The sequence below is a fragment of the Schistocerca gregaria genome, chromosome 8, assembly GCF_023897955.1.
Source record: "Schistocerca gregaria isolate iqSchGreg1 chromosome 8, iqSchGreg1.2, whole genome shotgun sequence".
NCBI lineage: Eukaryota > Metazoa > Arthropoda > Insecta > Orthoptera > Acrididae > Schistocerca > Schistocerca gregaria.
This window is the reverse complement of record NC_064927.1, coordinates 234,542,266-234,563,755: the sequence shown is the minus strand read 5'-3', so window position 1 is coordinate 234,563,755 and position 21,490 is coordinate 234,542,266. Positions and strand designations below refer to the sequence as shown.

At 41.6% G+C, this 21,490-nt stretch overlaps 1 protein-coding gene across 3 annotated transcripts in view; it reads left to right on the top strand.

Moving 5' to 3' along the window:
* Window positions 1–21,490, top strand: part of LOC126284590 (histone-lysine N-methyltransferase SETDB1-like) — a 318,415-nt gene that overhangs the window by 170,685 nt on the left and 126,240 nt on the right. For all 3 annotated transcript variants that reach the window (XM_049983633.1, XM_049983631.1, XM_049983632.1), the window contains 2 exons: window positions 877–1,050; window positions 7,319–7,536. In XM_049983633.1, coding sequence (XP_049839590.1) covers window positions 877–1,050; window positions 7,319–7,536 — 392 coding nt within the window. The remainder of the gene's footprint in view (window positions 1–876; window positions 1,051–7,318; window positions 7,537–21,490) is intronic.

Here is a 21,490-nt window from a genome sequence, read left to right as displayed (position 1 = left end):
ACTGTTGGTGGTTAGTATGTTTAATATGGACAGAGATGTGGATGGAGCCATTAGAGAGGTGAAGGCCAACATCCAGGAAGGTATCACATTGAGCAGAAGAGGACCAGTTGAAGTGTATGGGAGAAAAAGTGTAGAGTTGTGAAGAAATATGGATAGGGTGGGGTGGCTCTGAGTCCATATCATGAAGATTTTGTCAATGAAACAGAACCAGACCAGGATTTGGGAGTTATGGAAGGCTAGGAAGGTTTTCCCTAGATGTTAGTTAATTTTCATATGACCTATTCTTGACTAACATAATGTGGAACATGTCAGTGGTACAAATGTAGAGAGAGAGAGAGAGAGAGAGAGAGAGAGAGAGAGAGAGAGAGAGAGAGAGAGAGTATAAAACTAGTTATTTCTATTCAAGAATTTCTCTGTGGTATAGCAGGAGTTGTTAAGTAGAAGCCTTTTTAATGTACATTGGAAACACTGCTGGGTGGATGATGTAAGAGGTAATTGTAGCCTGGACTCCTTATGTGGCAGGTGCTACTCTTCCTCCATGATTCTGCCTGTTAGCATTGTGTAAGGTGAGGTGGTTTATATTGATGAATTTTGCAGTATCCTTCTGTTACTGTTAGCTCTCTCTCTCTCTCTCTCTCTCTCTCTCTCTCTCTCTCTCTCTCTCTCTCTCTCTCTCTCCCTTCCTCCCCCCCTCCCCCTCCCCTCCCTCCCTCCCACCCATTCAGAATGATTCCAGTAAGTCCTTTTTTGTGTGTTAATGAAATTTCCACATGTCCCTTTGTAAAAGCATTATGTGAATTTGACATAATTGTGACCTTTTTTTTAATTTAACTTTTATTCTGAGTATATACTTAATCAAATATCTTTTCTACTCAGTCACAGGAAGTTGTTGCCTTGGATGAAGTAAGGGTGGACCACAAACCATTACCGCCAGTGGGGATGGTGCATAAACCACGACCTGCCCCAGGCGAGATTGTGTTTGTCATGAAGTATGGATTTCATGGTGCTTGGACACAGGCCAGAGTAGTTGAACATGTTCAGAAATATGAAGTTAGTATTACTTTGGACATCACACTTCCAGGTTATCCTGTATGTTATAGATCATTTGAGGTCTTTCTTTTAATAGTAATGCTTCGTTGCACACAGTAGACATTTGAACATAATTAATTCAGTTGACGCTGAATCTTTAATATTTGTATTGAAAGTTATTGCTAACAGGAGTGCTGAATTTTAAATTTCTCTTCATAGTCAAGGGTCTAGGGTAGAAAGTGTTTTTGCATTTAAAGAATCATTCTCACTTTGTGAAGGGGGAAAATGAAACAAGAAACACAATGTTAATATGATTGAAGCCCATATGATGTAATTTTTTACATAGGCTTGGATACATCATCGCTTGTCCACAATTCAGGTTTAAACTTGTGGGGAAACAGAGAAATCTGGTTAAGTGTAAACTGGACCATTTTGTGGGTAGACAAAGATTTTTGAAGCAAATGTTGGTTGTCAGAGCATACACAGATCTAGAAATAGACTCATATTATATTAATGATGGACACTAGGCTAAAATTGAGAAGAATAAAAGAAGATGGAAAGTACAGGAAAGTGGAATATAGATGATTTAAGAAAAAATGAGATGAAGTGAAAATGACAGTGGTGTCACCATAGTTACAGGTAAGGCGGTCATCTATAACTGAATGAATACCCCAGGCCATTGACAAAAGAAATATTATAAATATTAAACGAGAAACCATCTACATGAGGTATGTTATAAAAGTAACTGACCTTCGGCCAGGAAAAAAAACTGGCTTACCTGGAGAGTTGGACACCTAATCACTCTCAAAGTATTTCCCTTGGGGCTCCGTACACTTCTCCCTGCAGTGCCACCATTGTTGGTAGCAGGCCACAAAAGCCTCTTTTAGAATGGGGTCATTTCTTTCAGTGGCCTCTTGAGTTTAGGGAGCAGCCAGATGTTGCAGGGGACCATGCCAGGAGAGTAAAGTGCCTGTTGAAGTGCAGGAATTTGGTTTTCCAATAAGAAAAAAAATCTGAATCAGTGCAAGGAATGTGCAGGAGCATTGTTTGTGTCCTGTGAGGCTTCAGCAGCTCACACTCTCTCCATGGTCAAATCTTTGGTCACAGTAGAATGTGCGGAAAAAGTGCTGATGCCCAACTCTGTCGATTTTCTCTGATAATCGCATGACGATCCCACATCACCACAGCGTTCAATTTGGCAATGACCTAGTCATTTCGGCATGTTGATGGCCAACCAGTGCGTGGCTTGCTCTCCACTGGTGTGTAACTGTCTTTAAACCGGTCATATCTCTTCTTACTATGTGTGATGCCCATAGCGTCATCACTGAAAGCCATTTCCACCTGGCTGTCATCCAGTTTCTGGAAAAATTTTGTGGAGTAGTGCTGCTCCATTTGTTCTGTCATTTCCCTTGCTATAAAAAATTACACAAGCACTGCACACTACCTCACTCAACCGCTGCTTGTCAGCAACTGATGCTTTTGATGGATGGAAAAGAAATTTTAAACATTGTTATAGGCTGAAGTCCAGCAACCTTGCATTGACTTAATTACACAATGTATGTATAGCCACCTCGGCTGCATAAAATTGTTGTCAAATTGACCATGGTTGCGACAGCTCTAAGACGGTCTTTATCATAATAAAAATTACGTAGGATTACCTATAAAATATAATGACATGGCTCAATAATACAATACAATTAAGAGAATTACTTCCGTATACTGTACAGGCAGTTTTCTTACATGTAACCACACCATAGGTGAAGGACATCTGAGCAAAAAAAGAGGCAGCCACGAGTTGGACTTGAAAACAGATTCGCGCCATCTAGTAAGAAGTGATCAAATTACTGACAACAGTAACTGAGGCACTGTATAGACAATTTAACAACATTAAAGGCAAGAACAGGAATCAGTGCATGAAAATTACAACATACCGTAATGGTCTTATTTTATAAATGAAATATAGTTTAAATGTACATAAAAGATTTGAAACTGGAAAGGAAAACGATGTTTAAGAGTCTACATTTACATTCAGACCATTTTTAATTAGTGGCTCTATATCTTGAATAAAGTTTATATTTCATAATTGCAACTGTTCATTCAGAATGAAACCATCTTTCAGGGATAGGTGTTTAAAAATCTCTAGATCTTCTAAGATGTTAAGCCTAAAGCCTTTTTTCTGAGTGTACAAGATCTGGGCGTCTTTTACATCTTTAGGATTATGCCCTGTGGTTAACAAATGGTCAACGAAAGTTGAGTTGTGAACATTGGTGCCTTTTTTGATGAGAAGGTGTTCCTAGAATATTGTCGTAATAGCTCAGCCTGTTTGGCCTATGTAATAGGCAGGACAATTACCACAAATAATTTTATAGGCACCAGAATTATGCAGAGGGGAAAGCATAGGTTTCAAGTTATGTAAGATATTACTTTATAAAGAATTATTAGTGGAGTTGTATTTATTTTGAAGTAAACACTGTATTCTGTAAGAAATTGGATCCAGAATTTTTTTTTTCTTTTCATTAGGTTCATTATTAGAAAGGCCTAGGGTAGTGACACACTTATTGGTTTTCCTACTACCTACTGTTGAAAGATCATAGCCAGTATAGCTAGCCACAGTTTTAATGAGATTGATTTCAGAATTGAGATTTTCGGAAGAAAGGGGTGTGGAGGTGGCTCTATAAATAGCTGTATGAAAAAAGGCCATCTTATGAGAATACTGGTGTACTGACATGAATGGAGTAATTTGATCAGAACTGGTTTCTTTGTGGAAGATTTGAAGCTAACTTTGTCATCTACTATCGTAAGAGTGAGATCTATAAAATACAAAGGGCCTAATGACAGTGTAGATAAACTTTTATGTTCAATGAGTTTGATGAAAATATTTCTTTAACCTGTGAGCACGAAAATGAGTTCCGGCAATTGAATTTCCTAGATCTCACTCTTACGATAGTAGATGACAAAGTTAGCTTCAATATCTTCCACAAAGAAACCAGTTATGATCAAATTATTCCATTCACATCAGTACACCTGCATTCTCATAAGATGACCTTTTTCCATTCAGCTATTCATAAGTCACCTCCACACCCCTTTCTTCTGAAAATCTCAGTTCTGAAATCAATCACATTAAATCTGTAGCTAAAATAGAAAGAAACTTCCACATGGGAAAAATATATTAAAAACAAAGATTCCAAGACTTACCAAGCGGGAAAGCGCCGGCAGACAGGCACATGAACAAAACACACAAACACACACACAGAATTACGAGCTTTCGCAACTGGCAGTTGCTTCGTCAGGAAAGAGGGAAGGAGAGGGAAGAATGAAAGGATGTGGGTTTTAAGGGAGAGGGTAAGGAGTCATTCCAATCCCGGGAGCGGAAAGACTTCCCTTAGGGGAAAAAAAGGACAGGTGTACACTTGCACACACACACACACACACACACACACACACACACACACACACACACACACATATCCATCCGCACATACACAGACACAAGTGTCTGTGTATGTGCGGATGGATACGTGTGTGTGTGTGTGTGTGTGTGTGTGTGTGTGTGTGTGTGTGTGTGTGTGTGTGCAAGTGTACACCTGTCCTTTTTTTCCCCTAAGGGAAGTCTTTCCGCTCCCGTTATTGGAATGACTCCTTACCCTCTCCCTTAAAACCCACATCCTTTCATTTTTCCCTCTCCTTCCCTCTTTCCTGACGAAGCAACTGCCAGTTGCGAAAGCTCGTAATTCTGTGTGTGTGTTTGTGTGTTTTGTTCATGTGCCTGTCTGCCTGCGCTTTCCCGCTTGGTAAGTCTTGGAATCTTTGTTTTTAATAAATCTGTAGCTAGCTATACTGGCTATGATCCTTCTATAGTAGATAGTATTTTTAGTACGAAAACCAATAAGTGTGTCACTACCCTAGGCCTTCCTAATAATAAACCTAATGAAAAGAAAAAAATTTTCTCCATACCATTTCTAGGTCCAATTTCTTACAGAATACAGTGTTTACTTCAAAATAAATACAACTCCGCTAATAATTCTTTAAAGAGTAATACCATACATAACTTGAAACCTATGCTTTCCCCTCTGCATAATTTTGGTGTTTATAAAATTATTTGTGGCAGTTGTCCTGCCTATTACATAGGCCAAACAGGCTGAGCTCTTACGACAATACTCAAGGAACACCTTCTCATCAAAAAAGGCACCAGTGTTCACAACTCAACTTTCGTTGACCATTTGTTAACCACAGGGCATAATCCTAAAGATGTAAAAGACGTCCAGATATTGTACTCGCAGAAAAAAGACTTTAGGCTTAACATCTTAGAAGATCTAGAGATTTTTAAACACCTATCCCTGAAAGATGGTTTTATTCTGAACGAACAGTTGCAATTATGCCATATAAACTTTATTCAAGATATAGAGCCACTAATTAAAAATGGTCTGAATGTAAATGTAGACTCTTAAACATCGTTTTCCTTTCCAGTTTCAAATCTTTTATGTACATTTAAACTATATTTCATTTATAAAATAAGACCATTACAGTATGTTGTAATTTTCATGCACTGATTCCTGTTCTTGCCTTTAATGTTGTTAAATTGTCTATACAGTGCCTCAGTCACTGTTGTCTGTAATTTGATCACTTCTTACTAGATGGCGCGAATCTGTTTTCAAGTCCAACTCGTGGCTGCCTTGGCCTGTTAGCTGTCTAGTCTAATGGTTAGCGGTTGTTTGATACAGTTGTTTGCCTCTAAACGACCTCGTGACTGCCATTGTATTTTGGTGGAACTGCCATTGTACTTTGGTGGAACATTTTATTCAAATTGACAAACATGTTACATTTTTATAGTTAAGTTTCATTCTTGTGATTATTTCAATTTGACAAGAGCTTTTTTGCTCAGATGTCCTTCACCTATGGTGTGGTTACATGTAAGTACACCGCCTGCACAGTATACGGAAGTATTTCTATTAATTGTATTGTATTATTGAGCCATGTCATTATATTTTATAGGTAATCCTACGTAATTTTTATTATGATAAAACCGCCTTAGGGCTGTCGATACCATGGACAATTTTATGCACCAAAGGTACATTCTGTAATTAAAGTGGGAAAGAATTCATGCATGCGCATGAAGGTTCAAGGTCGGCTCATGCGAGCATGCTAGATTCAAATCCAGGTGTTTGCACAAAAAAGAATTAGAAGAAGAAGAAGAAGAAGAAGCTTTTCTAACAGACCTCGTATATGAACTCTACAAGAAGTGTGAAGAAGTAAAATCAGAATAGATGAGGCTTGTGGTCAAAGAAATTGAGAAAAAGGTGGTCATAGGAAGTATTAGTCAGGCAAATTAAAAATAATTTCAAGTAAATGAAGATAATGACAGTTTGCATAAACGTCTGTGAAGTATAAATATGAGGAAAGATAAATGACAGAAGGTCATATAGAGTCTGTGTAACAGGAGAGCTGTTCCATAGCATAATAGAGAAGGAGAAATTTGAAATAGAAGGAATAAGTCATTCTATGAATTGCTCAGGAGTAGGTCTTACATTTTCAGAGGTGCTTCAGTGGGAGGTATAGAAATCAGAAGGTTATTTGATCTGGTGTCCAGGATCTATGAAACAGAAGACTTACCATCAGTTTTGAAAAACTGTCATTGTTGCAGTACTGAAAATAAATAAAAAAGCTAGCAAATGGCTATGAAAACTACAACAGACCAGTCTGACGTATTGTGTTTAAATTGCTGACTGTAATAGTAAAGCAAAAAATATAAAGGAGGATTGAAGAACAGCTTTGTGAAAAATATAGGTACTAGGAAATGAGTGCACAGTTATTTCAACAACACGCTATGTGAAAACCAGAGGAGTGGAAACCAGGAGGTGTTGAGATCTGTTGCTACGGCAGGATTTAAAAATATGAAAGAACTATTTGATTTTAAGTATCCTAAACTTAAAGAACACCTTTGAGTACTCCACATTGATAGTGATGAGGCAGTGCAAGAAGAGGTGAGATTGTGGGTCCTTCAACAAAGTCAAACATTCTACAGTGACAATATCAACAAGTCAGTCTCTCATTGGAAGAAATGTGTTCACCAGCAGGTGAATAAGTTGAGAAATGAATATGTAGACATGAAGAATAAAGATGTAGAATATGATTAATGTTTGTTTTATTTAACAAGCTTTAAGAGTTATCAGATAAAAAATTTGGACACATACACACATTTCTTAATTGGTAGTGTTTTATTTGCTCTGTTTTATTTAAATGTGCATTATATATCTCATTAAAGATTAGTAATTACAACTTTACTCCAAAGGATTCCACTCTTCAGTCAGCATACAAGATTCGTTACGAGTACCGCAAATCATCTTACCTGAAAGTGGTCCCAGGAAAACATCTTGCGTATTCAACACCAAGCAAAGTAAGGCTGCCTGTTGGCACACGAGTTATTGCGTTATTTCAAGATGAAGGCCCAAAAGAAAATTATTATGCTGGGGTTATTGCTGAACCTCCAAAATCAATGAATAAATACAGGTAACATATATCATTTGGAAATATATATACATTGTGTATAGGGATTTCTGTCTGCAATTCACTTCTTCTTATGTGTTTACAAAGCTAGCAATTTCTCTGAATAGTGCACAAAATTTACAGATTTATGGTGTTTTTCATGATTATATGAATGAGCAATAATACTCGCAAGATCGTCCCATATTCACACTTGTTGTTCTCACAACCTTCGAACAAATGGCTTTCAGGAATTGTTCTTAATCTGAGAAGTTAGTAATCCTTAAATGTCAAATAATCAATATATACTCATTTGCTGATTTACAGTGTGCATTTTGCTTCTGTATCTTTGGTAACTACCTTCTAGATTGAAGCAGTGTAGCTTTGGTTACAGACGCTTTTATTCCTAGAGTATGAAGCAGTAGGTCAGAGGAAGCATGTGCAAAATTTGCAAATGGTTTAACTTGTTAAATGCTCTTCACGTAAGTATAATGGGCATTCAAATGAAAAAGAGGCAGATGGAAAAAATGTAAGTAAAGCCCACATGTTGCGAAGATTCTTATACGCTGTAGAAGTTTCACTGGGAAGGCCTTACACATCCTCCATTAAGTCACAATCCCTCCCCATTGGATTTCCACATGTTTAGAGAATGAAGAAAGACACTCATGGCCATTGATGTGCTTCAGACATCATGGTTCCATAGGCAACTGCAAACATTTTTCCATGAAGGCATTGGCTATCTCATCTCGAAGTGGGAAAATGAATTAAAAATTACGCTGATTACTTCTGAAATAATAATTAGTGTGCTTACATTTTTCCCATCTGTCTCACTTTCATTTTACTGCCCCGTATAAAATTAAGAAACAGTGTTGTCAGATCTTGAAGTAGAGATGCCCCGTATAAAATTAAGAAACAGTGTTGTCAGATCTTGAAGTAGAGATATTTTTCTGGGTATCTTGTTATGAATATGTGAAACATTGACGTTTTATTCTGTGAACTTTGGTGATTTAACATAGCTTGTGGAGGATGAAGTGGTTTACTAATTAATTTTAAATTGGTTTTGGTAAGCTGTATCTCCACTATGAAGACCAGAGGAAAAATTCATAAAATTAATATGTTGACACTGATTAATAGAAAGGAGAATAGTAATTTACTTAACATTAACATGAAAGTTACGAAGAATGATACCTTAGTAGAAAACGTAAAAGAATTCCTGTGTGCTGGAAATTGGTTTACATAGGATGGTGAATGCCATACCATCCAGGATTAACTAACTTGATGTAGGGAGGACTACGAGAGAGGAAAATCATAGGGGCAGAAAAGAACTAGAAAATATGAAACAGTTTTGGATGGATGTTGGTTGCAGAAATTATTTGAAGATGGAGAGATTTACTGATGGTAGAAGCAGTGGACAGTTTCCTCAAATCATTCAAATGTCTAGTGCCTTAAAATAAACACACATTATCTGCTTCAGGTAAACACGAAGGATGGAACATCTCAAGAAAGGAAGAAAATAGGTCCAACTGTACAAAGAACAGAATAAAATTTACTAAAAGAGATGGACATGAGGGAACTAATTAGTAGTAGCTGTAATGGCACTGACATAAGCACCCACAGTTAAAAATAATGGCTATCAGAGAATGTCATATCTGTAATGACTAACACAAGGAAACAGTCTGCCAATCTTCAGAAATGTTAGTGGTAACTAGTTCTCTGTTAGCTGTCAAACTATGCTAAGATAGAAGAGCAGCATTTGTCTACTGATTTGCAGAATTTTTGTACACACACTATTCTGTGGATTTATGATCTAACCAAGCATCCTTTGGACTGTCCAAGGCAGCTTGTATCAAATTCAAACCTATAGGTGGCATCGAGACAGTGTGTCAGGAGCTTATTCCCTTGTCTCTGGGCCCATGTTGACTTGCTGTTCCTTCAGATTGTAGGTGCAGCCCATGTTGATAAGGTAATTCGGCCATCCAGGAAATGCGTGGTATGGTCAGTGTACACAACGCCAGCTACAGAATCACAGAAATGCGAAGGGATGGGTTGTAAGGACATCCTGGGCCGAGGGGTAGAGTGGGGACAGTTCCCTGGAGGATTCAGTATCTCAGGGAGCACCAGTTATGCTGTTATAATATTGAGGATGGGTGGTTGGAAGGGGGTGGGGGGATCAACTCAGAGACATGGTCTATAAGATATTATGCACCAATACCGCCGCCTGCTTCACGTCTGCTGTGCAGCGAGCTACCTTAATTTAAGTATTAACTGTATTTTTCTTACTTGTCACTTCTTCTTCTGCGTGTTTTTGCTTTTAGGAAGCTTTAATAGTCGAGTGCTACTAAGTGTTCCATAGATCTCGTGTTTGTTTTGAATACAGTCAGAGAGAGTCCCTTTAGTCAGCCATAGTGCCAGTAGTGTCAGTGTTGCCCTAACCGCCGTCTGCTTCACGTCTGCTGTGCAGCGAGCTACCTTAATTTAAGTATTAACTGTATTTTTCTTACTTGTTACTTCTTCTTCAGCGTGTTTTTGCTTTTAGGAAGCTTTAATAGTCGAGTGCTATTAAGTGTTCTATAGATCTCGTGTTTGTTTTGAATACAGTCAGAGAGTCCCTTTAGTCAGCCATAGTGCTAGTAGTGCTAGTGTTTGTTTTGAATACAGTCCAGAGACAGGTAGTGCTATTTTCCTTGTTTTCTACAAGAAGTGGTTAGCAATCACAGTTTAGTCAATAATCAACCGCCTTTAGTGAATTAGCAGTCTATTTAAAAGTTTATTAACACTCTATAGTAAATTGATTTCTTAGGATGGATAGGATGTGTGGCTGCTGTGTACGGACGCAGGAGGAGTTGGCCACTCTTCGCGAACAGCTGAGCGTGTTGATGGCCGCGGTCAGGCTGCTGCCTCGGAGTGTAGCGGCAGTGGGGAGTCTGGTGCGTCGCAAGGTACACCCCAGGTGTTGCATGCTTCACCCACTGTCCCTGCTGTCGAGACATCTTCGCGGGTACCGGGCGCGGTTGGGCCACCCTCTCGCCAAGGGGAGTGGCGGGTTCAGCGGCGTTCGCGGCGCACGAGGCGGAGGGTCAATGTGGAGGCTGGCCGTGTGGCATCGCCCGCTCTGCCTGTGAGTGGACATGTGGCTGCTCCTTCAGCAAGGTCCGAGCAGGCACACAGGGGTCGGGGTTTATTAGTTATTGGGAGCTCCAACGTTAGGCGGGTGATGGAGCCCCTTAGGGAAATAGCGGAAAGGTCGGGGAAGAAGGCCAGTGTTCACTCTGTCTGCTTGCCGGGGGGTCTCATCCGAGATGTGGAGGAGGCCCTACCGGCGGTGATAGCACTGGGTGCACCCGACTGCAAATTGTTGCTCATGTCGGCACCAATGACTCCTGCCGTCTGGGTTCAGAGGTCATCCTCAGTTCGTACAGGCAGTTGGTGGAGGCGGAAAGCCTCGCTCGCGGGGTGGAATCAGAGCTAACTATTTGTAGTATCGTTCCCAGAACCGATCGCGGTCCTCTGGTTTGGAGCCGAGTGGAAGGCTTAAACCAGAGGCTCAGACGATTCTGCGGAGAGCTGGGGTGCAAATTTCTCGACCTCCGCTATCGGGTGGAGAAATGTAGGGTCCCCCTGAATAGGTCAGGCGTGCACTACACGCCGGAAGCGGCTACGAGGGTAGCGGAGTATGTGTGGAGTGCACATGGGGTTTTTTTAGATTAGAGAATTCCGTCCCTAGGCCCGACAAGACGCCTCCTGAGACGCAGCAAGGCAGGAGTAGGCAAAATGCAACAAGGAATAACAATATTAATGTGCTTATAGTAAACTGCAGGAGCGTCTATAGAAAGGTCCCAGAACTGCTCTCATTAATAAACGGTCACTACGCCCATATAGTACTAGGAACAGAAAGTTGGCTGAAACCAGACGTAAACAGTAATGAAATCCTAAATTCGGATTGGAATGTATACCGCAGAGATAGGCTGGACAGTGAAGGGGGAGGCGTGTTTATAGCGATAAGAAGTGCAATAGTATCGAAGGAAATTGACGGAGATTCGAATTGTGTAATGATTTGGGTGAAGGTCACGGTTAAAGCAGGCTCAGACATGGTAATTGGATGTCTCTATAGGCCCCCGGGCTCAGCAGCTGTTGTGGCTCAGCACCTGAAGAATAATTTGGAAAATATTTCGAGTAGATTTCCCCACCATGTTATAGTTCTGGGTGGAGATTTTAATTTGCCGGATATAGACTGGGAGACTCTACGTTCATAACGGGTGACAGGGACAAAGAATCCAGTGAAATATTTTTAAGTGCTTTATCTGAAAACTACCTTGAGCAGTTAAACAGAAAACCGACTCGTGGCGATAACATATTAGACCTTCTGGTGACAAACAGACCCGAACTATTTGAATCAGTTAATGCAGAACAGGGAATCAGCGATCACAAAGCGGTTACTGCATCGATGATTTCAGTCGTAAATAGAAATATTAAAAAAGGTAGGAAGATTTTTCTGTTTAGCAAAAGTGACAAAAAGCAGATTTCAGAGTACTTGGTGGCTCAACACAAAAGTTTTGTCTCAAGTACAGACAGTGTTGAGGATCAGTGGACAAAGTTCAAAACCATGGTACAATATGTGTTAGATGAGTATGTGCCAAGCAAGATCGTAAGAGATGGGAAAGAGCCACCGTGGTACAACAACTGAGTTAGAAAACTGCTGCGGAAGCAAAGGGAACTTCACAGCAAACATAAACATAGCCAAAGCCTTGCAGACAAACAAAAATTACGCGAAGCGAAATGCAGTGTGAGGAGGGCTATGCGAGAGGCTTTCAATGAATTCGAAAGTAAAGTTCTATGTACTGACTTGGCAGAAAATCCTAAGAAATTTTGGTCCTATGTCAAAGCGGTAGGTGGATCAAAACAAAATGTCCAGACACTCTGTGACCAAAATGGTGCTGAAACAGAGGATGACAGACTAAAGGCCGAATTACTAAATGTCTTCTTCCAAAGCTGTTTCACAGAGGAAGACTGCACTGTGCTTCCTTCTCTAGATTGTCGCACAGTTGACAAAATGGTAGATATCGAAGTAGACGACAGAGGGATAGAGAAACAATTAAAATCGCTCAAAAGAGGAAAGGCCGCTGGTCCTGATGGAATACCAGTTCGATTTTACACAGAGTACGCGAAGGAACTTGCCCCCCTTCTTGCAGCGGTGTACCGTAGGTCTCTAGAAGAGCGAAGCGTTCCAAAGGATTGGAAAAGGGCACAGGTCATCCCCGTTTTCAAGAAGGGACGTCGAACAGATGTGCAGAACTATAGACCTATATCTCTAACGTCGATCAGTTGTAGAATTTTGGAACACGTATTATGTTCGAGTATAATGTCTTTTCTGGAGACTAGAAATCTACTCTGTAGGAATCAGCATGGGTTTCGAAAAAGACGGTCGTGTGAAACCCAGCTCGCGCTATTCGTCCACGAGACTCAGAGGGCCTTAGACACGGGTTCACAGGTAGATGCCGTGTTTCTTGACTTCCGCAAGGCGTTTGACACAGTTCCCCACAGTCGTTTAATGAACAAAGTAAGAGCATACGGACTATCAGATCAATTGTGTGATTGGATTGAGGAGTTTCTAGATAACAGAATGCAGCATGTCATTCTCAATGGAGAGAAGTCTTCCGAAGTAAGAGTGATTTCAGGTGTGCCGCAGGGGAGTGTCATAAGACCGTTGCTTTTCACAATATACATAAATGACCTGGTGGATGACATCGGAAGTTCACTGAGGCTTTTTGCAGATGATGCTGTGGTGTATCGAGAGGTTGCAACAATGGAAAATTGTACTGAAATGCAGGAGGATCTGCAGCGAATTGACACATGGTGCACAGAATGGCAATTGAATCTCAATGTAGACAAGTGTAATGTGATGCGAATACATAGAAAGATAGGTCCGTTATCATTTAGCTACAAAATAGCAGGTCAGCAACTGGAAGCAGTTAATTCCATAAATTATCTGGGAGTACTCATTATGAGTGATTTAAAATGGAATGATCATATCAAGTTGATCGTCGGTAAAGCAGATGCCAGACTGAGATTCATTGGAAGAATCCTAAGGAAATGCAATCCGACAACAAAGGAAGTAGGTTACAGTACGCTTGTTCGCCCAATGCTTGAATACTGCTCAGCAGGTAGGGTTGATAGAAGAGATAGAGAAGATCCAACGGAGAGCAGCGCGCTTCGTTACAGGATCATTTAGTAATTGCGAAAGCGTTACAGAGATGATAGATAAACTCCAGTGGAAGACTCTGCAGGAGAGACGCTCAGTAGCTCGGTACGGGCTTTTGTTAAAGTTTCGAGAACATACCTTCACCGAAGAGTCAAGCAGTATATTGCTCCCTCATACGTATATCTCGCGAAGAGACCATGAGGATAAAATCAGAGAGATTAGAGCCCACACAGAAGCATACCGACAATCCTTCTTTCCACGTACAATACGAGACTGGAATAGAAGGGAGAACCGATAGAGGTACTCAGGGTACCCACCGCCACACACCGTCAGGTGGCTTGCGGAGTATGGATGTAGATGTAGATGTAGATGTAGAAAGTATACTATGGCACTCAGCTTGGAGGAGATATACAAGAGCTTAAAAAAGTTGGATAAGCTATGACAGCAGAAAAGGCATTTGTTTATGCTCTTCCATTCTTCCTAATGTGTCGAGAGAGAAAAGTAATTTGCGTTGTTGCCCACACAACCTTGGCTGCAGCTACTAGGATCCAACTCTGTACAAGTTTGAGATTGGCAAGGAAAATAATTTGGCCCCCCGTTGCCAACTGGACACTGTTTCTGAAGGAAATCTCCACTTGTACATGGAACTGCGTATAGGTCATGCTGTGGACCTTTGCTAGTTGTTACGCGAGAAGGCAGCAGCTTATCTAACATTAGAGTTTGAGCATCTGCAAGGGGGGGAGGGACAATAATAGTGCAAGCTGGAGGCAATTATCAACCTGCATGGGAACATATTGATGACTTCTAATGAAACTGAAGTTTGCAGGCAATACAGAAAGCACAATGTATCGCAAGTATTGACAGAGAAAGAGAACAAGTGATGACAGCACTCCACCAGATCTTTTGTCGATGACTTCGCAATCTACTGCAGTGCCCAGAGAACATGCCTCCTGGAGCGCTGCCTTCAGCGTTGTCTTGACAGCCTATACTCATGGAGTGTGGCTAAAGGCTTCCGGTTCTCTGAAAAGAAGACTGTTTGCATCAACTTTTGGCGATATAAACCGTTCCTTCCACCATCCTTACATCTCGGTCCCGTTGTTCTCCCATTTGTGGAAACAACTAAGTTTCTAGGGCTCACACTTGGTCTCCGCACATCTCTTATTTGGCTGCCCGTTGTACACGTTCCCTTAATGTCCTCAGAGTTCTTAGTGGTTCATCTTGGGGAGCAGATCACACTGTCCTGCTTCGCTTGTATCGGTCCATAGTCCGATCAAAGCTGGATTATGGGAGCCTCTTCCACTCGTCTGCTCGGCCATCCCTCTTACGCCATCTCAACTCCATCCACCATCGGGGGTTACGTCTTGCGACCGGAGCATTCTACACTAGTTCCGTCGAGAGTCTTTATGCTACAGCTGCCAAATTACCATTGACCTACCGGTGCGGCATACTGCTTTGTCGGTATGCCTGCCAGCTGTTGTCAATGCCCGACCACTCCTCTTATCAGTCCTTCTTCGCCGAATCTCTCGACCGTCAGTATGGGTTGTACGTGTCTGCCCTGCTGCCCCCTGGAGTCCGCTATCGTCGCCTTCTTCGACAATTGGATTTTGCCCTCCCTACCACCTTCAGAGAGGGTGAGAGCCCGACACCACCTTGGCTCCAGGCTCCGGTTCATATTCATCTCGACCTCAGCTCTCTCCCGAAGGAGGGTACTCCGGCTGCAGTGTATCGCTCACAGTTTGTCGAACTTCGTGCGCGACTTGCCAGTCACACCTTTATTTACACTGATGGCTCCAAAACTGACGATGGTGTCTGCTGTGCCTTTGTCGTCGGGGCTGTCACCTTCAAATACCGGCTCCTCGACCAGTGTTCCAGCTTTACGTCCGAGCTTTTTGCTCTCCATCAGGCCGTTCAGTATGCCCGCCGCCACCCGCCATTCATCGTATGTACTCTGCTCTGATTCACTCAGTGCTCTTCAGAGCCTTGGAGCTCCATATCCAGTCCATCCCTTGGTGCAACGGATCCAGCAGTCGCTCCATTCTTTTGCTGATGATGGCTCTCCTGTCAGCTTTCTGTAGGTTCCCGGCCATGTAGGAGTGCCTGAGAATGAGGCTGCTGATGGTGCAGCCAAGGCTGCAGTCCTCCTGCCTCGGTCAGCCTCCCATTGTGTCCCGTCATCTGACATTAGTGGGGTTGTTTGTAATAGGCTTGTGTCATTGTGGTGGGATACTTGGTCATCACTTCAAGGAAACAAGCTCCAGGCCGTAAAACCGTTCCCAACTGCTTGGACAACCTCCTCCCGACCATCTCGGCGAGAAGAGGTCCTTCTGACCAGGTTGCAGATTGGGCATTGCCGGTTCTGCTCGTGTTCTTCATTTTATTACGTTGACTGGCTTGTCCAAGGACCTCTAACTCTTTCACTTATTTTATCTGCATCTTTGTAAGAACTTTCTGGTGTCCCCCCCCCCCCCCCCCCCCCTCCCCTAGAGTTTTACTAGATTCTATGTGCTCTTACAATTGTGACTGGGCGCTAACGACCTCAGTAGTTGAGCGCCCTTAACACCCCCCCCCCCCCCAAAAAAAAAACCCACCCACCACTCCACCAGGTCCAGCAGGCAGTGTTCACTCTGAGGTATGCTATAGATTGAATGGGACACAGCCATACCTAACATTTCCAGGGGTGAAAGGACAACGCTTCAGGTGCTGGGTGCATTTAAAAGCATTGGCATCCTTCCTGCTGATCAATGCAGCACTACAGTCATCAAGGAATGCTAGGATTATAATGAGCCTGTTTGCTGATTCTGTGTACAAATGTCATAATAGTGAAACCACCAAACGTGTGAACAAAAAGGAAGAAGACTGTGTCTCGGGCAGGCCAGAGAAGACACTTAGAAGCCTGTTATTGTTCACACTTACTCTGCTGTCGCTGACTGTGAATAACCCACTGTGTGTAAGGGAGGGGCCCCAATTGACTCCTTAGTCAGCAGCATAGAGGCAACTCACCAGATCCTTCAAGACAATTGTAATTGTATATGCAGCTTTGTAGTCTTCCTCTGACATCATGTTGGATTATAAACAACAGACAATGACATTATCGTCAGCTGTGACATACCGTATTTACTCGAATCTGAGCCGCACCTGAAAAATGTGATACAAAGTAAAGGAAAAAAAAAAAATCCTGAATCTAAGCCGCACCTGAAATTTGTGCCTCGAAATTCAAGGGGGGGAGAAAAGTTTTAGGCCGCACCTCCAAATCGAAACAAAGTTGGTCCTTTTTAATACGAGACACAATTTAGGTCGAATGAATGACAATACAGCTACAGTAGTTTGGTTCGAGTCCTAAGCTTAGCACTTAAGCTTTACCAGGTAGCCATTGCTATACGTATGGTGCTCCGTCCGTATTTATACGGGTACCGTTCCTTTTCCATGTGCTTCGTCTGGTTTGAATTGACTGCTTATTTTGCTTTGATCTGGTAAGTGCCGTTCTCTTCGTTATAGGTGTTTACGTCACTCTAAGCTGAAAATGCGTTAGTGTACTGTGTCGCGCACTGTTTGTCGCATTCTGATAGTGCGTGTTTACGGCATGCCGCCGCTCGCGGCATGGCTTGCTTTTGTGTGCGCTACCGCCGCTAAAAAGAGAGGAGTTGTCTCATTAGTAAAACAATGGCAACAGACTGCTATTTGTTGTTACTTACACTGCTGTTTCTTTGATAATGATCAATAAGAACCAAATAATAGACTGTGTATGGTAGAACATGTTCTGAACGAGAGTTTAGCGGAAATTTTTCTTCGTTTGAAAATCTTTGCAGACGCCTCTTTAGTACATTACACTCTGCACAGAAATTAGAGTCATCTTAGATTTAAAAATGTAGTAAGTTGCCGTGCTTCACTTCTGACTATATCACTATTAGGCATAAGAATAATATGAATATAAACATGACACGATATGTATATTCTTCCGCGTTTGCTGTTGTCTCACTCTAGTTTCGCAGTTTAGTAGGCAGACAGGATTTAAATGAGATAGCAGCAAACACGAAAGAATACATGGCAAAATGTTTATATTCATATTATTCTTATGGTGAAGAGAATACTGCCTGTGATTCACAATTTGTAAAATTCCTATTAGCAACAATCTCTTCTCACAGGTAGTCAGGTAGGAAAAAATTCAGAACGTAGCGTAGGCTGTATTGATAAACATCCCAAACAGTCTTGCCAGTTGGATTTTCGTAGTACATTGGAAGATGAACAATACGGAATTTTTATTTACTTCATTGGATAATGTATGAAAATGCAGTGGTCGAAACTCGTGGCTGAGAAAAAAAAAGCACGCCTTCCACCTCCTTCTCCTTCCCCCCCTACCCCCCACCCCCGCGCACCACCCCACCACCCACTCTCTGACGCAGAGGTTTTGGCACCAGTATTTATCTTTGTGCCTACAAAGCATGCCTGTGTAGCACTACATATATTCAACTGCAGAAGTTAGTTGTGGTGGCACCTACCAACATTTTTCAGAACTTCCACTTACTTTGCACTCGATTCTAAGCCGCAAGCGGTTTTTTGGATTACAAAAACCAGAAAAATAAGTGCGGCTTAGATTCGAGTAAATACGGTAGTTCTATTATTCACCAGAGTTCCATTAATTGTCTGATTAAAATGTTTTAGTGGACATATTCAGTCGTGCTGACATAAACTTACTTCTAGCAGCTGTGCTTTGGAGAAACTGAGAGGGTATTCCCCAGTGTCTGTTAGCCTCTCTGTGGAAAACATTCAGGAAGAATGATTGCAAACCTTCTTTTTAAAGATACCTGTTTGCTTCGCTATGTGTGTAACACATTTGCCATATGGCCTCATGGCATTAAGAAATTTAAAGCAGCTTTTAATCATTTTATTTCTTGTCTTTCCAATATCACATTCACAATGGAATTAGAGAATGATGGGCAATTATTATTCCGGGTCATCCTGGTGAATTGGAGGTCAGATGACTCACTTAGCTATTATTTGTGTGTGTGTGTGTGTGTGTGTGTGTGTGTGTGTGTGTGTGTTTGATTTTCTACACCAAGAGCAGTCATGATCTGTCGCAGAAAACTGGCATTCTGAAGACTTTGGCTTACAGGGCATATAGTCTGTCATGTGTAAACAGCCTTTCTTCTGAATCACATCTTCTTCAAGAGATTTTTTGTAATAACAATAATAATGATGATGATGATGATGATGATGATGATGATGATGATGATGAAGAGGAGCAGGAACAGGAAATGCCAAAGGCAGTGGCATGCTTCCCATACAGTGTGGAAATTCCTAAGGGCACAGTTATTATGAACTGTAGTGTTGCATAAGGCATACCCACTAAACCAGATAAGCAACCTACTTCAAACTTAATTCCACCCAAACAAGCCATGAAGACCAACTGTACCGACCAACTGCTGTGTCATCACTGGATGCAGATATGGTGGGGCATGTGGTCAGCACACTGCTCTCATGGCCGTATGTCAGTATACGAGACCAGAGCCACTACTACTCAGTCCAGTTGCTCCTCAGTTTGCCTCATGGAATCTAAGTTTGTCGACTAAGTGGGATTTCAATTTTGCTCATCAGTAATAAAACTCCCATGCCTTGCCCACTGAGCCATTTCATTCTAATTTTAGAGAATAACAGAGGAAGTGAGACATTGGAAAAGATTTTTGACAACACTGTAAAAGCAGCCTTTGAGGAAACTTTGGTAAGCACAGATTGCATGATGTGAGCACTTGGTTGACTAATTTCAAGCAGTTGTTACTTTGACATGAAGAGAATATATAAAGGAATTTAGGTATCTCTGGATAGGAAGACAGTGAACCAAATTGGCCATGTGTTGGTAGAGGCAAGAGTAAAAATGTTCCTACTAAATTTCAAAACAGTAAGAAGTGCTGAATGTAGATCGGACCATTCCATATCAGAGTAGTGGTGACGGCAGTGTGGAGACCTAGAAAGGGCAAAGGAATGCATCTCACTCTGTATGACCAGGAAAACTTGAGCAAAGACAATAAGAGGCAATTTCAGGCCAAACTGACCAAATGCTTGAAGTATTGGAGTAGGAAGAAAATGAAGATACTGAAGAGATCAGAATTGGAAAGAAGATGCAGTAATTATAACAAAAGCTGCCAAAGAAGTAATCCCAAAACTAAGGGGAAAAGAGGGTCATTTGATAAGGAATATGGGGAAGCGATCTGCGAGAAGTGGTGGGCCAAATTATTATGGGTACAAAGTAATATACAACAGGAAGGGCAATCAAGATTCAAAGAAATAAGATAACCAACATAGGCCAATCTAAAGAAAGCAAAGAGAAGATATATAAGAAGCTTCATGGAAACAGCTCAGCAAGACTGAAGAACTATATAGGAAAGTGAAGAAGTTTAGAGGAGGATCCAACTAATACAAATTCATTAAAGATGCCAATGGAAAGGTGCTAATAGAAGATCAGAGGATTGGAAGAAGACTGATAGAATACTTCAGGGACCTACTAAATTTCGAAGAACCAAGTAAATTATGTTTAATGACTAGGAACTGTGGATCCAGAATATCCTGCACCTACACCGAAGAGATAAGAAAACAAATTGAAAAAGAATGTCAAGGGTCCACAAGGGGATGGAATTCTCACTAAGCTTCTGAAAGCTGGAGGCAAAGACCTATTGCTCCAAAATCCACAAGGTAATAGAGTTACTATGGGCAAAACATGCAGTACCAAAGAAATGGAAGGTAGCTGTGATATGCTCCATTTATAGAAAAAAAGAAAAATCAGTATACAGGGTGTTACAAAAAGGTACAGCCAAACTTTCAGGAAACATTTCTCACACACAAAGAAAGAAAATATGTTATGTGAACATGTGTCCGGAAATGCTTACTTTCCATGTTAGAGCTCATTTTACTACTTCTCTTCAAATCACAGTAATCATGGAATGGAAACGCACAGTAACAGAACGTACCAGCGTGACTTCAAACACTTTGTTACAGGAAATGTTCAAAATGTCCTCCGTTAGCAAGGATACATGGATCCACCCTCTGTAGCATGGAATCCCTGATGTGGTGATGCAGCCCTGGAGAATGGAGTATTGTATCACAGACGTCCACAATACAAGCACGAAGAGTCTACATTTGGTACCGGGGTTGCGTAGACAAGAGCTTTCAAATGCCCCCACAAATGAAAGTCAAGAGGGTTGAGGTCAGGAGAGCGTGGAGGCCACGGAATTGGTCCGCCTCTACCAATCCATCGGTCACCGAATCTGTTGTTGAGAAACGTACGAACACTTTGACTGAAATGTGCAGGAGCTGCATCTTACATGAACCACATGTTGTGTCATACTTGTTAAGCTACATGTTCTAGCAGCACAGGTAGAGTATCCCGTATGAAATCATGATAACGTTCTCCATTGAGCATAGGTGGAAGAACATGAGACCCAATCAAGACATCACGAACAAAGCCTGCCCAAACGTTCACAGAAAATCTATGTTGACGATGTGATTGCATAATTGCGTGCGGATTCTTGTCAGTTCACTCATGTCGATTGTGAAAGTGTACAATTTGATCACGTTGGAATGAAGCCTCATCCATAAAGAGAACATTTGCACTGAAATGAGGATTGATATATTGTTGGATGAACCATTCACAGAAGTGTACCCATGGAGGCCAATCAGCTGCTGATAATGCCTGCACACACCTACATGGTACAGAAACAACTGGTTCTCCCAGAGCACTCTCCATACAGTGACGTGGTCAATGTTACCTTGTACAGCAGAAACTTCTCTGAT